Raw genomic sequence first — 18089 nt, 5'->3', positions numbered from 1 at the left:
TAAATACATTTGATAAATTAATTTCAAAAAAAAATAAAAAATTTAAAAATTTAAATGTTAAAAATGAATTTTGAAATTATTAATTTGTGAGTATTGAATTTTTTGTAGAAACTTTCAATTCTTTTAATAGTAACAGTGGTTAAATGATTATTTTTTATTTATATTATTTTAAAAAAGTTTTCTTTTTACCCTAAAAATACATTTTATTTTTTTAATACAAAATCTTTAGGGTTAAATTAATTATTGATGTTTTTGTTTTTGTTAAAAAAAATTATTATAATAAATATTAATGATTATATCATTGATTGATTGTGAATTGATTTTTGGTTTTAAACTTTTTAAATTGAAACTTTCAACAAAAATATTTAACTCTTTGAATGGTAAAAATTTTGAATATAATTTGATATATTCTAAAATATTTGAAATATATGTTTGATCAAAAATTTTGATTGATAATGAGTATAGGTTGATTGATGAATATTTGGCTAATAAATTTAAAATATAGAGATGATCAAGGTCCTGGATTTCAATTATTATGTTTCTAATAGTTTTATTTTTGGTTAAAACTTTTTTTATAATATCATCGATATTAACTTCATTGAGAACTAGTGTTTTGATAGTCTTTGATCTTGCTAATGAGCCCAACAAATGTAAATCATAAAAGTCAATTCCATCCAATGAAAGAGTTTCAATAGATGTGTGGATACTTGTTAAAATTAAACCCAAACCGTAGGTGATGAAGGAGGTATCCAATTTTTTGTCATAGCAACAATAGGCATTTGCACAGAAGTTTGTTAAAACAAGTTCTTTGATTGTTGAATTATTTGACAATGTATTTACCATTTCATTCCAATGGTATTCAATCATTTTAATATCGAAGAAACTTTCGTGGTCATCGCAGTTATTTTTACCTATTTCCTTTTGTTCATCATTAACGAATCTAATGATATCATGGTATAGGATTGGGATGGTCAATGTTTTGAGGCTGGTTGTAAAATTGTTGATATTTGCAATTTCAGATGGCTCGATATGGTCGGAGAACAATACTTTGATGTGCTTTAAATAATTCGACTGAAAAAGTTTTAAATAGCTACAGTGCAACGAATCTACACCATAATATCTTGAATATGGGTCATAACTAATCTTTTTTGGGTTTAGAGCGACTATTTTTCCTAATAAACCAATTTCATTATAATCTATACCGGTAATCTTGACTTTGTTTATTGTACTGACACCATCTTGATATTCGTAGTCAAAGAATTTTGAATATTCATCTATAAAAACAGATATATTGAAACTGATGTTTTCTGGGTAAAAATTTCTATATTTTAACATTTCTATAGAGTCATCTTGATTGTCTATTTTAATCAGTACCTTTTTGTAACGCATAGCATTAATGGCATCCATTTCATATTCTCTAAGAGAATTGTACTTGGTAAACAATCTTAAATTCCTTACCAACTTGAATGGTCTATCTCCATTTAAATCATAAAATCTATTTAAAATTTCACAATTTCTTTTTGAATAAATTATTGAAAGGTTACCCGAAACCAATTTAAACCATGACTTTGAAACCAAGCAATAGTTTATTATTTCTGTATAATTGGTAATATATTTTTTTGATTGAAATAACCTTTTACAAGTATAAGGTTTTTTATATGCATGGGAAATAAGAAATGATATAATACAATCATATATATATATAAATTTAATTGTCATTTTAAAAAAATATAAAATATAAGTATATTATTTATTATATAATAAAATATGTAATATAGAAAACCAAGCAATAACAAATAACAAATATAAAAACAAAAATAAGAAATAAAAATAAAAAAATAAAAAAAACTTAAAAATAAAAAATAAAAAATTTTTGTTATTAAAAAAACAAATACACAACCACACTTGACTTATTAAAATTTCTATGTATTAATAATTTTATTATTTGAAATATATTTTAAATTTCATACTATTTTAAGAACCACTATCACACCTTCAACTGATTAACCCACACACGTACACATAAAAAAAAAAAACAAAAGTTATAATATTTTTATTATTCATATTTAATTTAATTTTTCTTCATATTAAATGTTTATTTTTTTTTTCTTCTTTTGGAATTTCAAAATTTTATTTTTAGACCCATCATGTGTTTAATTTTTATCATTAATAAATTTTATTAAAAAAATAAAACTTTTTTAAATAATAATTATTATTATAACAAATTACAATATTAAATAATTTCAACTATATTATGTGCAGTGTAAATGAGCATTTTTATTTATATATTTTTTTTGTTTTTAGTTTTCCTTTTTAGTTTTCTCTTTATGTAATTTTATTTGTTTTTATATAGCTTCTTCAATTTTTTTTTATATTGTATAAAAGCGATGAATATTAAATATACATTAAGTCATCAGAATTTAATTATTGTTTTTGGTATGTATTTTATACTTGTATGAGATTACCAACCACTCTTCTTATTTATTTAATTTTTGAATGATTCTGAATACCTCTAAATTCATTTAATTTTTTTTTTTTTTTTTTTAAAATTAAAGATAATTAAAAGCAAATGCTTTAAATTAATCAGTAAAATTTTATTTAATGTTTTTTATAAAGTTTTTAAAGAAAATATTTTAAACTGTTGATATTTGGTAATGATTTGATGCTGATGAAGTATGCTCTTGCTATTCTTCTTTTGAATTTTCTATATTCTTCATTGATGTTGCTAATTGTTTGTGGTTGTTTAGCGTGTCTTTCCTTGATGTTTTTTAAACCTTTTAAGTATTATAAAGTAGCTAGCATAGTCCATTTTGAGGTTAGACTCTTGTAATCGAGTTCTTTTATTGTATTTTCTTGATCGTCCTATAATTCTTTACATAACCAAATCCAAACTTGATGAAATACCAGGGCTATGGCATTTCTATAAGCGAAGCATCTAGTTAAGTCGACATTTTATTAAATTATATTAAAAAGGTCAGAATATAACTAAAGTAGCTCCATCTACATTACAAATGGTAATGGATACATCCCCTTTATTTAATTTATTTAATTTTATCTAATCTCCTGGAAGATAAAATCATTACAAAAGCTCCCCATTCGGGAATCGAACCCGAGGTACCAGTGTGAAAGACTAGAGTGTTACCGACTACACCAATGAGGAAATTGGATGTAATATATTTTTTCTTAGTCCCTGGCGAATTTAATTAATATTTAGTTTTATAAATAAAATATATATATAAAATTTTATTCAATTTTCCTCAATAAAATTAATTTTTTAATGCTTTTTATTCTGTTTACTTTTAATTATTTAAAAATATTATAAACAAATTTTAACATAGAGATTTCAAAAAAAAAAACATTACATTTTACAATTTAAATTAAAAAATTTATAAATTTTTATATAAAAAATATAGAAAAAAAAAAAGATTAATTAAAAAAAACATAATGTTCTATTTTAATGATTAATTTTTTAATAGGAAAATTTATTTGCATAGTTAAAAAATAAATAAAATAAAAATAATTCGGTTAAAAAAAAAAAAATTAAAAATTAAAAAAATTAAAAAATTAAAAAAAAATGAAAATTTTTTTTAAATTTTTTTTTAATATTATTTTAAAAAAAAAACGAAAACAAAATGGCAGATAACAATAGTAGCAGTATTACAGAAGAGGAATGGGAAAGTTATGATGAAGATGACATTAATGATAATAGTATTGAAGATGAAGAATACAGTGAAGACGATGATGACGATGTTTTAGTATTTGATAACGACGAAATTAACGGAATGTTAGAAGATAATGAAAATGAAGAAGAGGATGAATCAATGCCAGAAAACATTGATGAGCAAATCGATACTATTCTTCAGAAATTAAATAGTTTTGAAAGGGCACCAAAAAAGAAAAAAGAACCAATAGCAGCTATTAAAGCAGAAACAACCACCACTACTAATAATAACAGTAATAACAATAATAAACAAGAAAACAATAAACAAAAAAATAACAACAACAAAAATAATAATAAAAAAAAAGAGAATAACAACAATAAATCAAATCAAATTAAAGAAAATAAAACAACAACTCCACAACAAAAAGAAACCACAAACACAAAAGAAAAAAAAGATGATAATAATAAAATAAATCAAAAGCAAGAAAAGAAACAACCAAAAGAAGAAAAGAAACAACCAAAAGAAGAAAAGAAGCAACCAATTGATATTGGATTAGATGATTTCTTTATTAGACCAGGTCAAATAGTCACTAAAACTGAACCTAAAAAAGAAGAAGAAACTACTACAGAAAAAAAAGAAACAATAAAAAGAAAATCATTTGAAAGCAACGAACCACAACATCCTTATAATAGAAAAAGACCACAATTTGAAAGATCAGAATATGAAATCAAACAAATAGAAAAAAGAAAAGAATTTTATAATAAAAGTAAAAATCCAAATTACAGCGGTAGTAATAATGATAAATTCAAAAAACTTTCAGATAAAGATAAATTAAAGAAATTTAAACAAACTGTAAATTATAGAAATGTTAACAAGATCGAATCACAAATCTCTGAAAATATTGAATCAAAAAAGAAAAAGATGGAATCATTATTTGTAACCTCATTAAATGATGAACAAGCAATCAAACAAAAAAAGAAACAACGTCCAGGTCAAAGAGCTAGAAAAGCGTAACTATAACCATAAACGACAACCCATTCATATTAAATTTACTAATCCATTTCTTTTTATATTATATAGACTTGCTGAACAAATATTTGGTAAAGATGCCAAACACCTCCAAAAAGAATATGTTAAAAAGAAAAATGAAAATAATAATAATAATAATAATAATAATAACAATAATAACAATAATGATAGTAATAAAGAAAAATCACATCCATCATGGGAAGCTAGAAAGAAACAAAAGGCAGCACCAATTATAGTTGATGGTTTTAGTAAAAATCAAGATATTGTTCGTTTCGATGATTAATTAATTAATCTTTTTAAATAAAAAATAATAAACCTTTTATGATAAGGTTATAAAATTAAAATTTTTAAAAAAAAAATATATTTATTACTTTTCTTTTTTTTTTTCTTTTTTTTCAATCTAATAATGTATTTATACATTAAAAGTTAATTTAAATTTGAATATAATATATAATCTTTTTTACTACTTTTTGCGATGAAATATACTAAAATAAAAGCTGGTACCTTAAAACAAGTTAAAGCAATATTGATAACTGAATAAGATGCACCTACACTATTATTTAAATAAACAAATAAATACTATTGTAAAAAAAATATTTGAATGGTTAGTATTAATTTATAAATGAATTTGAAAAAGGATATAATAAATAGTACTTACTTCTAATAAGCCAATTAAAGCTGTAACAATTGATGATAAGCCCATTAATTTACCATAGTTATTATTACCAAATATATGGAAGAGGTAAATGAAATAGAAACCCCACAAAGAGACATTTAAAAGAGATGCAAAAAAGAAAGCTCCAAGCTGAACTCGGTCAATTTCAATTGATGATAAAATACCAAATACAATTGAGGAGAAATTAACAAGGAAACAATTCATGTACAATTTAGTTTTGACCATAATATATCCAACAAATGGTACCAAAATTAAACCACCACTCCATGTATAATTAAATATATCTACATATTTTTGATCTACAGTATAAATAAAAAATTAGTAAACCAACATATAACCAAACCTATACTTTATGATTACTTACTATTTGAAAACATTCCATTAACAACACCCATATAATAGACACAATGAAGTGAATTTATACTCATAAAATAACATAAAGAAAAGAATTCTTTTGAAAATATTTGGGTAGAGAGTGGTTGATCTTTAACTGGTGATAAAATAACCTCGCCAACATCTTCAATATCATCACTGCCAATAATACTACCATCATTGTTATTACTACTATTGTTTTCATCTGGAATAGATTCATCATTGTTGTTGTTGTTGTTGTTTGTGTTGCTTTCTGTTTCTTGATTACCAAACACACATTGCTTATTTTTAAAATCTGAAAATGGTAAAAATGGTTGATTTTTTAATAATAACCAAGTTGGGATGAATAGTGGCAAAAGTAAACCCATATAAACTAAAAATATATAACTTATTTTGATATCATATTTATTTGCAATTATTTGAAATATCTTGAAAATGATTGATGAACCTACAAACATACCAGAGAATGATGATGAAATTGCAGATGATGTTTTTGGGAATAAATTGCTAATATGTAATAAACTAACTTGGCATGCTGGACCACCAGTACCAATGAATGCAAAAGATACTATATATAAATTGCTTTCATATAGATATGATATAAACCAAAGTACAAATCCCAACACCAATAATATAAAAGCTAAAAAATTTGTTTTTTTGGGTCCATATCTATCATAAAGTGCACCTGTTAAAAATGCAGACCCTGTTGCTGTAAATGCACCAATTGTATAAACTAAATTTAATCTTGATGATTGTTTTGGGCATGGTACCTAAGTATAATTTATAAAGTTATTAATAAAATAATAATAGTAATAATAATAATAATAACATAAATATACTTACAACCTCGTCTTCACCACATAAATATCTAAATGTATTTTGTTGGATTAATTCAGTTTCTAATGCAGGCCAACCAAATACTATACCTGAAACCAATAACATTTGAAGTGAGGATAAAATCAATGCAACATATCTTGCTTTGCTTGTATAAAGTGATATCGAATAGCCTGCATCATTTTTTATTTTAAACTCCTCGTCTTCAATCAGGTCATATTTTTTGCTACTTTTGCTGCTACCACTACCGGCATTAACCATTTTTTTTTTTTTTTTTTTTTTTACAACTATAAATTTATTTATTTTATTATTTTTTTTTATTTTTTAATATATAAACATAAATTTTTAAAAAACAAAATAAAAACAAATAATTTACAATATGAAAATATTATTATTAATATTGATAATAATATTATTAATTTTTTTAAAAAAAAAAAAAGGTTGTGATTAATTTAGTTTTGGTAATGATAATAGTTTTTTTAAACCAAACGACTTTTAAGACAAAAAATTTTAAAAAAAATAAAAAAAATAAAAAAATAAAAAAAAATAAAAAATTAATATTTCTAAATTCCACACATATATATTAAATTTCAAATTGGAATGTTCCTTATGATTCTAAAAATAAAAAATACCCAGTTACCTAAAAAACTAATATTAAAAAAAATATATAAAAATAAATAAACTTAAAAAAAAAAAAAAATTTATCGTGTGGTTAAAATTTTTTAAACCACACAAAATTTATTTATTTTAAAATATAAAATAAAATTTTATTTTTTTATTTATTAATGTATATCTATAAAAGATGGACATGGTGGTGAAAAAGTTATCATATTTATAATACTCTTTGCCATTGGTGAGGGCTTTTCTAATGAGTTTGGATCACTTTTCTTTTGGAAATAGATAACTTCATTTTCTTTTGAAAAAGTGTTGCTTTCGTTTTGAATTTCTGTAATTAAACCATTTAAAATATTTGCTATTCTTGTTTCAGACTATCAAAAATGTTAATATAAAGCAATATTATTATAAAATCATTAAAATAAAATACTTACTGGTTTTTTAACTTTTAATAATGGTAAAGCAATTGAAAAATAACCTAATGCATCACCAAAATTTCTATATGAATTATAAATATTGGTTAAATTATTTCTAAGGGTAAAAAGTGAAAATATATATATACGTACTGTTGGGATTTTGAATTTAAAGCCATAAACATCATTGTTGTTGAATGTTGTAGTTTGATTAAAGTTGAATAATAAGTTCTTAGTGATTTTGGTAATTTTTTATAAAATTGACTACCCAAGTCTTTTAAGAAACTTTTTGACATTTCAGCACGGTGCCATGCTTCACAAGAGAGCTTTGAAATTACACCTGGTGAAGTACCTTGTTTAAGAGCTTTTCTAACGGTAACTGCCAATGCTGTTGATAAACATAGTTCGTACATTGCCAATATGAAATTGTTATGACATTCAACTGGACGATCTTCTGGTGGGTGTTGCCAACGTGGCATTTCAAATGATGTTATAAAATTATAAATACCTGCTGCTATCTTTAAATGATTAATTATTAACTTTGCATTCTCGTCAAAATTTGCTTCATTTGATGAATCATTAATCTCGGCTGCACGATTATAATGAGCAAACCCATAAGTAACTAAATTCATTATTAATTCGAATCTTAATGAAAATCCACTATAAAAACTTTTACTTGCTATTGATGACCAATTGAATGATAATTGTTCATTTAATCTAAGTGTGTTATTATCCTCAACAGCTGTTGGTAAAAAAAACAAAAAAAACATTAATATATTTTACTTTAAATAAATCATCAAATTTAATTAATTGATTTATAGTAACATACTTGAAACTAAACCATATAAATCTGGTATATATTTTTCACAAGCCTATAGTTAAAAAATAAAATTAATAACCTTTGTTCCAATTTAATTGAATCCCATTAAAGCCCAATTGTTTACTTACCATTATAATTGAAGATGGTGAACTTTTTTCGATAATAATAATCATTTCATTTCTTGTTAAAGATGCAGTTGCTAATTTTGATGCAGATTCTGGTGTTTGGGTTCTAATAATCTTTTCAAATTGAATCCTCTTTGATTGTGGAATTTCAAATTTTATCATTAATAGTTTCCATGGCTTTTCAATTTCGTTCATTATTTAGAAATTTTTATTTAATAGTACTATTTTATTTTATAATTTATTTTATTTTTATCCTATTATTATTATAACTCTATGTTTAACTGAAAAATATTACGAATCTTTATTTATTTATTTATTTTTGTTTAAAATTTATAATAAAAAACAAATAATTTTAATATAACATTAATATTAACTTAAATTATATATAATGTGTTTAAATTAATATATTTTAAAAAAAAAAAAATTAAAAAAAAAATTAAAAAAAATTAGAAAAAATTAAAAAAATAATATTTTATTATTTATTGTTTTTTAATTTTCAAAAAAAATATTTATTAATTTTTTAAATTATTTTTGAAAAAAAGGAATAATTAACTTTGATTTAAATATTTGGAAAAAATAATAAAAACATTTATAAAAACAAATAAAAATAATAAATAAAAATTAAAAAAAAAAAAAAAATTAATATTTAATTTAGGATGTATGAAGATGACTATTTTAGTGAATGTGAAAACGAAAGATCCTCAACAAGCTCCAAAAGTGAGGAAAATGAAGATAGTGATGACCAATATGAAGATGACTATGATAATTCAGTGAGTGATCCATCATCAGATGATAAAACCGGTAATAATATAAAAAATGATGAAGATTATCAATACAATGAAAATAAAAGATATTATCTCGGTCTAAAAAGAAATATGTCATGTGCTTTTAAAAACAAAAATAAAAATAAAAATAAAAATAAAAATAAAAATAAAAATAAAAAAAACGATATCCCAAATGAAATTAATATTACTAATAATGGTGATAATAAAGAAATTATAGAGATTGATGAAAATAGAAATATTATTAAAGTTCCAAAAAACTTACCAAAGAATTTTAAACCATTTGACGGTTCATTTCTAAAAGTTCCAGAATTCTATAAAAGTCCATCAGCATTAAGCAGCCACTTTCAAAACAAATCTTCCCAATTCAACAAAAACCATACAAGGATTAAATCAATAAACAATAGTAATGCCACTAGTGACCAATTATTGAAGAAAAAATTAGAAAAAACTTTATTTTGTAAATGTCCAACTCTGGCCCTACCAAATAATATTTTAAATAAAATTGTAGAAAAAAAACCAAATGCCCAAAAAAAATTAAGTGCAGTGGTTGGTGGAAATGGAAGCACCAATAGGGAAATTGAATTTCATTCAAATGAAATAATCTCAATTATCAACCAATTTAAAATTTATGACTCTTTAATTTCATATTATAATAAAGATCTATTTAATTAGGAAAATAATTTTTTTTTATTTTCTTTTTTTTTTTTTTTGGGGAGGTGTATCGGCGGTATTAGGAAATTTGCGAACCTGGGGTTTTTTTCTACAACTTTTTCAAAAAAAACCAAATTAAAATAATAATCCAATAATGAAAATAATATTGGCAAAAAAAAAAAATTAAAAAATTAATAAAAAATAAAAAACTATTTCCTACTATTTGCAACGTACACAAACCCAAAAGATATTTTTTATATGGGAGAGAATCAACTTGAAAAAAAAAATAAAAAAAAAAATAAAATAAAAAATAAAATAAAATAATTTTTTATTTTATTTTATTTTATTTTAATTTTTATATTTTTTATAAAATTTTTTTCTTTTTTATTTTTTATTTTTTTTTTAAATCAATCACACATAATTTTTAAAATATAGGAGGAAGAAATTTAGAATTAATTAATATATTTATTTATTCATTTTCATTGTATATATAATTTTTTTTTCTTCTCGGTTATTTGTACTATAAAAGCAAGAAAATAATAATATAAAAATAAATTTTCTTAAAATGCAAAAGAAAATTATTTTATCTATTATTACTTTTGTAATATTTTTAATTTTTGCAGGCTCAACCCTTTACTTAAGTTTAGCTGTTTTAGAACCAAGTGTAAGTTAACATATTGAGAAAGAAAAAAATGGTTTATATTTATTTTAAAATATTAATTTTTTGTTATTAGATTAAATTAGGATCGGGCTATACCAAAACATCATGTTATGTTAAGAGCGTAGACACAGATGTAACAGGTGGGGACTGTATGTCCGCAAATGATCAAATATGGTAAGGATTTATTTTTAGAACAGAGGAAGAAAATTAAAATGAAAAAAAATAAAAATAATTAATAAAATTTTTTTATTTATTATAGGTGGTATTCATATTGGGGACCATCATATTTCTTCATTTATGTATCACCAACTGGATCAACTGGATGGGACGATGGTGGTGGTGATGATGGTGGTGATGATGGCGGTGGCGAAAGTGGTGATGGTGGTGAAAGTGGTGATGGAGGTGATAGTGACAGTGGTACTGGCGATAGTGACAGTGGTTCAGGTGGTAGCGGAGGTGGTAGTGGTGGTGGTAGCGGAGGTGGTGGTAGTGGCGGTGGTAGCGGCTTAATGGCAGTTGCCAATAGTTTAGAAGCCTCAACCACAAGTGGATCAAACACACCAACTCAAGAAATCTCACATAGAAAGACAGCTAAATTAACCAACTCCACAACAGGTTATGCACCAATCAGCGGTTCATCAAGCAGCAGTTCAGGTTATGGTTCATGTTTCCAAGGTGTTTTTAATGTCCAATATTATGGAACCAATAAAACACTTATCGACACATCAATTTATGGTTTAGTTTCAGGTAACGAAGATTGGGTTGATGCTTATATCAATGAATTTAATGTTTCTAGTACCTATTATTGTTATTACAACACATACAACCAAGATGATGCCTTATGGTTCCAACCACCATCATACAATCAATCAAGCTTAATAGGCACAATTGTTCTTGCTTCACTCGCATCGTTATTTTTAATTATTTCAATTGTTTTATTTGTTTTAGGTATTCAACAAGGAAACAATCACCACCAACACAAAAATAACAAATACAAACCAATCAACAACAACAAGAACACATCCTCATCATATGGCAACAAAAATAAATCAACTTATGAAAGCTATCACAAGAGCTCTGGTTCATACCACGGTGGCTATGAAACTTACCAAGCCAACAACCCACCACCACAATATGTTCCAGTATCCTATTACCAATATAATCAAGGTGTAGCTCAAATGAATGGTCAACCAACCAACAACAACAACAACAACAACAACAATATTTATTTTACAAATCAACCACCAGTTTATAACAACAATATTAACTAATTTAAATTCAATTAATTCAAATTAATAATAATCAACTATTTTTTTATTCTTCAAAATACACTCATATATAAATAATTTCAGTTTATTTATTTTTTTCTTTATAAATAATAAATGAAAAAAAAAAATATAATTTTAAATTATCAAAAATAAAAAATAAAAAAAAAAGAAATGAAAATCATTATTATTTATAATCAATAAAATAATAATAATAATAATAATAATAATTATTCTAAATCAATAATTAAAATACTCTATTTTTAAAATTCATTTTTGATTTTATTTTATTTTTTTTATTTTTTTATTGTTTTTTAAACCCCACATCAGTTTTATTTTTATTTATTTTATTTCAAATAATTTTAATGAATTAAGTTTTGATCATCCAAATTTGAATTAATTAACAATAATATAAATAGAAAATAATTTTACAATTATATTCAAATAAAATTTTTATAAATCCTTTTTTTTATTTTTTAAATTTTTAAATTTTTTTTTTTTTTAAAAAAAAGTTTTTTTTCATTTTTTTTTTTTTTTCATTTTTTTTAACCAATATTTATTTGTATAATATATAATTCTTTTATTTTATTTTTTTTTTCTTCGCATAAAATAAAACACACTTTCACACTCACACGTTTTTTTTTATTTATTTTTTTCAAATTGTATACCACACAACACCAAAATAAATATTAATTATTTCTGTGTTTATTGTATTGTATTAAATTCCTCCAAATTTCAAACTTTAAACCTTCCCAAAAATAACAAATTATATATATATATCATCAATAACACCGCACTAATAACTTTTTTTTATAATTAAATTAATTTTTAAAAAATTACAAATTTAATAACATCATTGTACATTATATAACATAAAAAAATTGTTTTTTTTATTTTTTTTTATTCAATTTATTATATTTTTTTTTTTCACTCCATTAAATAATAATAAATACATTACATTTTTTTTTTTGTACACTTAAATTATAAATACATAAAAACATAAAACTATATAAAAATTTTTAATATAGTTTTTAAATAATAAATAAAAATAGAGGACATAGACAATAAAAACCATATAGAAGATGAAGTGGATGAAGGAAAACCGATTTCAGATGAATCAGCGGATATAGATATTAAAGATATAGTTGTTGGAGATTCTATTGGCTCAGGTTCATATGGTATGGTATATAAAGGATTCTATTTCAATTCTGATGTTGCAATTAAAAAGATTCCTGGTGATCATCAAAAAGAATTACAAAAATACTTAAAAAGAGAAGTAGCAGTTTTAAAGTAAATATAAAAAAAATAAACAACAGGGTTCACTTTTAATAAAATATTAATTTTTTTATTTTTCATTTTAATAGAAATATTCAACATCCAAATATTGTACAGTTTATAGGTGTTTATTATGATCAAAATACAGGTCCATCATTGGTTAATAGAATTTTAAATGCAAACTCAACTTGGATTGTAACAGAATATATTAGTGGTGGTAATTTACATGAAAAAATAAAGGATACCAAAAATGAATTCCCATTTGCATTAAGAGTTAAATTATCTTTGGATATAGCTTTAGCAAGTATGTATATAAAAATAAAATTTAAAAACTATAGTTTATTAATTTTTTTTTTTTTAAAAAAACTAGTGGCATATTTACACAGTAGAGATATTATTTTTAGAGATTTAAAAAGTAAAAATATTTTAATTGACGATTCATCTTCACCAATTCGTGGTAAAGTTTGTGATTTTGGGTAATTATTTAAATTATAATTGTTTAAATTTTTAAATTTAATAATCTAATATAAACCATTTTTACTTTTATTATTTTTATTAGGTTTGCTAGAATTTTAAATAAAAAACAAGGTGGTAATAGACATTTATCTATTTGTGGTACAGATGATTTCATGGCACCAGAAGTTATTTTAGGTATGGAGTATGACGAAAGAGCAGATATATTTTCATTTGGTGTTGTATTGTTAGAAATGGCGATAAGAAAAAAAGTTTCAAAAGTATTAGAAAGGGGTCCACAAACAGTATTTGAAATTGATCAAGATAAAGCTCGTGAATTAATTCCTGAGGATATTCCAGAGCTTTTTTCAGAGTTGGCCTTAGAGTGTATAAAACATCAAGCGGAAGAAAGACCAACATTTTCACATATTATTAATGTCTTAAAACAATTATCATCACTTTATCCAGTAGTTCACACCTTTGATAATCCATTATCCCCAACCTCATCACCAATAACACCAAGAAAGAACTCATTAAATTCACCATTTTCAAAAGCTATGAGAATGAATTCGTTCGATTTCAATTTATCAACAATGATCCAAAGTCCAAGTGTAAGAAATAATTTAAAAAATAATAATTTTAATTTTAGTTTAAAATTAAATCAATTAAATCAGCAGCAACAGCAGCAACAACAATCGCAGCAACATCCACCTAATCAACAACAGGATACAAATCATAGTGACAGTACAAATTATGACGATTTAAAAAATAGTTTACCATCAATTGATAATGAAAAAAGCGGTAATAATATTGATGATTTACTCGAAGAAAATGAAGAGGAAGGAGAAGAAGAGGAAGACTTGGATAAAGAGGAGGAAGAAAATAGAAAAAAAGTAGAAAATTTAAAAGAGAAAATGTTAGTTGTATTAAATGACTTTTCAGTTTACATCAACAATATAGGCAAAGATTTATTAATGATTACCGATGAAGAACAGATTTCAAATCATTACGACGAATGTAGAAAAGTAATTGAAATTAAGAAGGTTTTAGGTGAAGTTATCGAGGGTGAAATTATACCCCCAACAACTCCAAAGAAAGCCACACCAAATACTAGAGTAGCCGTATTTTTAAAATCAATGGATAGATCATTACAAGAAATTCATTTAAGTACCGAAGCCTTAAAGAAAAGAATATTAAAAGAACAGGACTTGATTGAATCTTTGTTATTGGCCCGTGTTGTTAGTAAATTAAAAAAAATTCATTTATCAAATTTAGTTGTTGTTTAAATAATTTTAAAATAATATTATTAATAAAACCAATAATATTTAAATAAATAAAAAACACACAATATAAATAATAAAATTTATATTTATAATATATAGAAAAAAAAAAAAAATTTATTTTTAAACTTTGTTATTATCCAAAAATGTTTTTTTTATAATATTTATTTAACTTTTTTATTTTTATTTAGTTATTTTATTAGTCTTTGATTCAATGTGTATTATCATTGATTTAAAAATATTATACATTAATCAATTACCCTCCTTTTAGTGTGAATTATTATAATTATTTTATTTTATTTTTTTTTTTTTTTAATTTTTTTTTTTTTAATTTTGTGTGATGTGTTAAATATTTTTTATTATTTCATTGTTCATGCATACTAATTAGTTTATATAAATAATAGTGTGTTAATATTAATAATAATAATTGTAATAGTAATAAATAAAATCATAAATAGTTTTTAAAATATAAATTTTCATAATGAAAAAAATTACATTTAAAATAAATAAATTAAAAGTTAATAATAAAATTATAAATGGAAATTTTATTATTAGTATACAGGTAGAAAATTATTTTACAAAAGAAATGAAAAATTATTTACAATTAATTAATCAAGATATGGATTTCAATTGTTCTCATTTTAATGATATTTTAAATAAAAAAATGCATATAGTTACAAGGGTAAACAATGAAATTGTAGCATATTTTCAATTGGTAGATTCAAATTTTTGTGTATTAAAAGAAATTTTAAAGGTTGTTAAAATTTTTCCCAATCAAGAAAAAGAAAGTATTGATAATAAAGTATTACTTTTAAATTTTAATAGTGTAAACCCTAAATATAGATCTGGAAATTTATTTTTTTTGTTGAATTTTTTTGTGGCATATAAATTTTCAATCGAAAACAACTATAGTTATATTGGCCATTTAGTAAATTTAGAATCTCCTGCTCAAATTATATTGGAAAAAACAGGTTTTAAAAGAGCATCTTCAAAAGTTTTTAGAATTCAAAATGGTTGGGACTCTTACTTTACAAATATAGACACATATTTTTTCATCTCTCTTAATTTACAAATAAATAAATCAGAATCTTTAAAAATAATAAATAATTTAATAAATTTATCAATATCGAATGACAAAATTAATTTTTATAATTTATTAAAAAATAATATTTTATTTAATAATTTAATAAATAAAAGTAAATTATAATAAAAAAAATAGTTTTCTATTGTATAGTTATTATCAGATTCTTTTTTTTTTTTTTTTTTTAAAAGTGAATTAGATCCTGTAAGTTAACCGTCAATTTGTGTGGTTCATGTATTCCAAATATTTTTTTTTTTTTTTTTGAATAAAAAATAAAAACAATCACTAAGAAGATAGTGAAAAATTATACTGTCGAGTGTGAGGATCGAACTCACGACCTTAGGATTATGAGACCTACGCTCGTACCAACTGAGCTAACCCGACTCTATACACAAATTTTACATACCACCAGTGTACACATACTTTTTTATTATAGTCATTATTATCATATCTTTAGCTATAATTTATTACCACCAATCACAACATCATTCATTTTTTTAACCTTATTTACCACTTTTTATACAATTCATTTTATTTTTACACACTTTTGTTTATTTTTATATAATTTACATATATCACCACATACACTTTCATTAACTGTTTTAAATAAATCCAAAATTTTCTTTGATTTTTTAAAACTTTTTTAAGTAGACGGAATCTAACTGAAATCTCTTTAGCTGATCGTTGTATCTCTTTTATTTATAAATTCACAAACAAAATGTCCACAAATAATAATCAAACTAATGGTGATGGCAACATGGATACTATTGATAGCATTATCTCAACACAAAATAATCAACATTCTACCCAAAATCCATTTTCTCCACCAAATACTCATCAAAACACCCACACAGAACACCCAAAAACTACTCCAAAATTTAATAAATCTCATAACCCAAACAACTCTTTTAACATTTCAAAAAACCAAAATTACAAAAACAAAAATTATCATTCAAACTCATCATTTATTTCAGACCCAAATTTTAAAAAAAAAATTTTAAATAATATTATTAAGAATAATGAACCAATACTATTTTTTGAACTACCAACTACACATCATAACAACATAACCAACATAATCCAAAACTATACTGGTGCGCCTGAGGTAAACCAAACAAAGGATAAAATTATCGCAACATTCACAAATGATTTGTCAAGAGACAGTTTCCTGAAAAATCTTTCAAATCAAAACATTATCAAAATCAAAACTGGTAAAGAAATACTAGAACTTAAATTCACAGTTCCAGAACCATTTGGATTACAACCAAATAATATATCACTTTATACTGATTTTGATGCAATTTTATCACAACTTCTACTAAAAAGAATAAATCCAACAACACTCAAATACATCACCCATATAAACAACATTCAAACCGATAAATTTGACCAATCGATCATTTTCAAACATCTATCACTAAAATTTAATTCATGTTTAGAAAGATCACTATTCCTTTTTCACAACAACTGTCAAATAAACACTGGATCATCAGATCTCCCACATTACAAAGATTTAACAATACCAAAAAAAGAATTCCAATTGTCATATGAAGTTTCAACACCTCAAAACAATAATATGGAAATAATACTACCTTTGTTTAATAAAATCATATCTGTTATCCCCAACTCTAATTGTGATACATTTTTCACAAAAAACAACAACCATCACTTCACATTAAGATCAACCTACTTAAATCATGGTCCACTATCAAATTTAAACCAAAACACCATAAACTTAGATGAATGTACAATCAATATTGAATCATTCATCTACACTGCAGACTAACATGTTCTACTTAACAAGTTCTCAATCTGCAACAATCCACTTGACCCAAGTAAGCGATTAAAACTCGATTTATGGTTATCCCATATTGGTTCCATTAAATTAAACAATGAAATTATATCTGCAATTTCATTTGTTCCTACCACCAATACCACTCTACCAAACACATTACCCACCACATTACCTACCACCTTTATTAATAAATCATTCGAAAACGAATGCTCGCATTTATTAAAAAACCTAATTATCCAATACCAATCACAACCTCAGATTGGATTTAAACCTAACATTATATGCAATTACACTGAT

General features: G+C 23.2%; 7 protein-coding genes across 7 annotated transcripts; 4 read left to right on the top strand and 3 right to left on the bottom strand.

Annotated features, from left to right (window-relative positions):
• Window positions 1–68: 68 nt before the first annotated feature.
• Window positions 69–1805, bottom strand: DICPUDRAFT_92641 (uncharacterized protein). The gene is given in 3 exon segments (XM_003291182.1): window positions 69–260; window positions 271–503; window positions 525–1805. The coding sequence occupies 3 exon segments, from the start codon at window positions 1717–1719 to the stop codon at window positions 237–239; spliced, it is 1452 nt and encodes a 483-aa protein (XP_003291230.1). The 5' UTR covers window positions 1720–1805; the 3' UTR covers window positions 69–236.
• Window positions 1806–3632: 1827 nt separating this feature from the next.
• On the top strand, window positions 3633–4974 carry DICPUDRAFT_155815 (uncharacterized protein; the record flags this gene model as incomplete). Its single annotated transcript, XM_003291193.1, has 2 exons — window positions 3633–4672; window positions 4743–4974. 2 exons carry the CDS (start codon window positions 3633–3635, stop codon window positions 4972–4974), a joined length of 1272 nt encoding a protein of 423 aa, XP_003291241.1.
• Window positions 4975–5087: 113 nt separating this feature from the next.
• Window positions 5088–6834, bottom strand: DICPUDRAFT_98947 (uncharacterized protein; the record flags this gene model as incomplete). The annotated part of the gene is made up of 4 exons (XM_003291181.1): window positions 5088–5270; window positions 5350–5666; window positions 5732–6509; window positions 6583–6834. 4 exons carry the CDS (start codon window positions 6832–6834, stop codon window positions 5118–5120), a joined length of 1500 nt encoding a protein of 499 aa, XP_003291229.1. The 3' UTR covers window positions 5088–5117.
• A 521-nt stretch (window positions 6835–7355) lies between these two features.
• On the bottom strand, window positions 7356–8741 carry DICPUDRAFT_81911 (uncharacterized protein; the record flags this gene model as incomplete). The annotated part of the gene is made up of 5 exons (XM_003291180.1): window positions 7356–7562; window positions 7623–7686; window positions 7755–8343; window positions 8431–8473; window positions 8550–8741. The coding sequence occupies 5 exons, from the start codon at window positions 8739–8741 to the stop codon at window positions 7356–7358; spliced, it is 1095 nt and encodes a 364-aa protein (XP_003291228.1).
• A 461-nt stretch (window positions 8742–9202) lies between these two features.
• DICPUDRAFT_155812 (uncharacterized protein) lies at window positions 9203–15362 on the top strand (the record flags this gene model as incomplete). The annotated part of the gene is made up of 9 exons (XM_003291192.1): window positions 9203–9788; window positions 10606–10646; window positions 10717–10817; window positions 10903–11890; window positions 12963–13198; window positions 13273–13487; window positions 13554–13659; window positions 13743–14874; window positions 15321–15362. The coding sequence occupies 9 exons, from the start codon at window positions 9203–9205 to the stop codon at window positions 15360–15362; spliced, it is 3447 nt and encodes a 1148-aa protein (XP_003291240.1).
• Window positions 15363–15502: 140 nt separating this feature from the next.
• Window positions 15503–16196, top strand: DICPUDRAFT_81908 (uncharacterized protein; the record flags this gene model as incomplete). Its single annotated transcript, XM_003291191.1, has 2 exons — window positions 15503–16112; window positions 16189–16196. 2 exons carry the CDS (start codon window positions 15503–15505, stop codon window positions 16194–16196), a joined length of 618 nt encoding a protein of 205 aa, XP_003291239.1.
• Window positions 16197–16715: 519 nt separating this feature from the next.
• DICPUDRAFT_81907 (uncharacterized protein) lies at window positions 16716–17783 on the top strand (the record flags this gene model as incomplete). Its single annotated transcript, XM_003291190.1, has 1 exon — window positions 16716–17783. The coding sequence occupies one exon, from the start codon at window positions 16716–16718 to the stop codon at window positions 17781–17783; it is 1068 nt and encodes a 355-aa protein (XP_003291238.1).
• Between the last annotated feature and the right edge of the window lie 306 nt (window positions 17784–18089).

This window comes from Dictyostelium purpureum (assembly GCF_000190715.1).
Source record: "Dictyostelium purpureum unplaced genomic scaffold DICPUscaffold_265, whole genome shotgun sequence".
Classification (NCBI taxonomy): domain Eukaryota; phylum Evosea; class Eumycetozoa; order Dictyosteliales; family Dictyosteliaceae; genus Dictyostelium; species Dictyostelium purpureum.
Note: the sequence above shows the minus strand (reverse complement) of the source record. Positions and strands in the feature narration are given on the sequence as shown.

Excerpts from the sequence above, each read along its gene's own strand:
- DICPUDRAFT_92641 (XM_003291182.1), bottom strand. The coding sequence starts at position 1,719 with ATGACAATTAAATTTATATATATATATGATTGTATTATATCATTTCTT.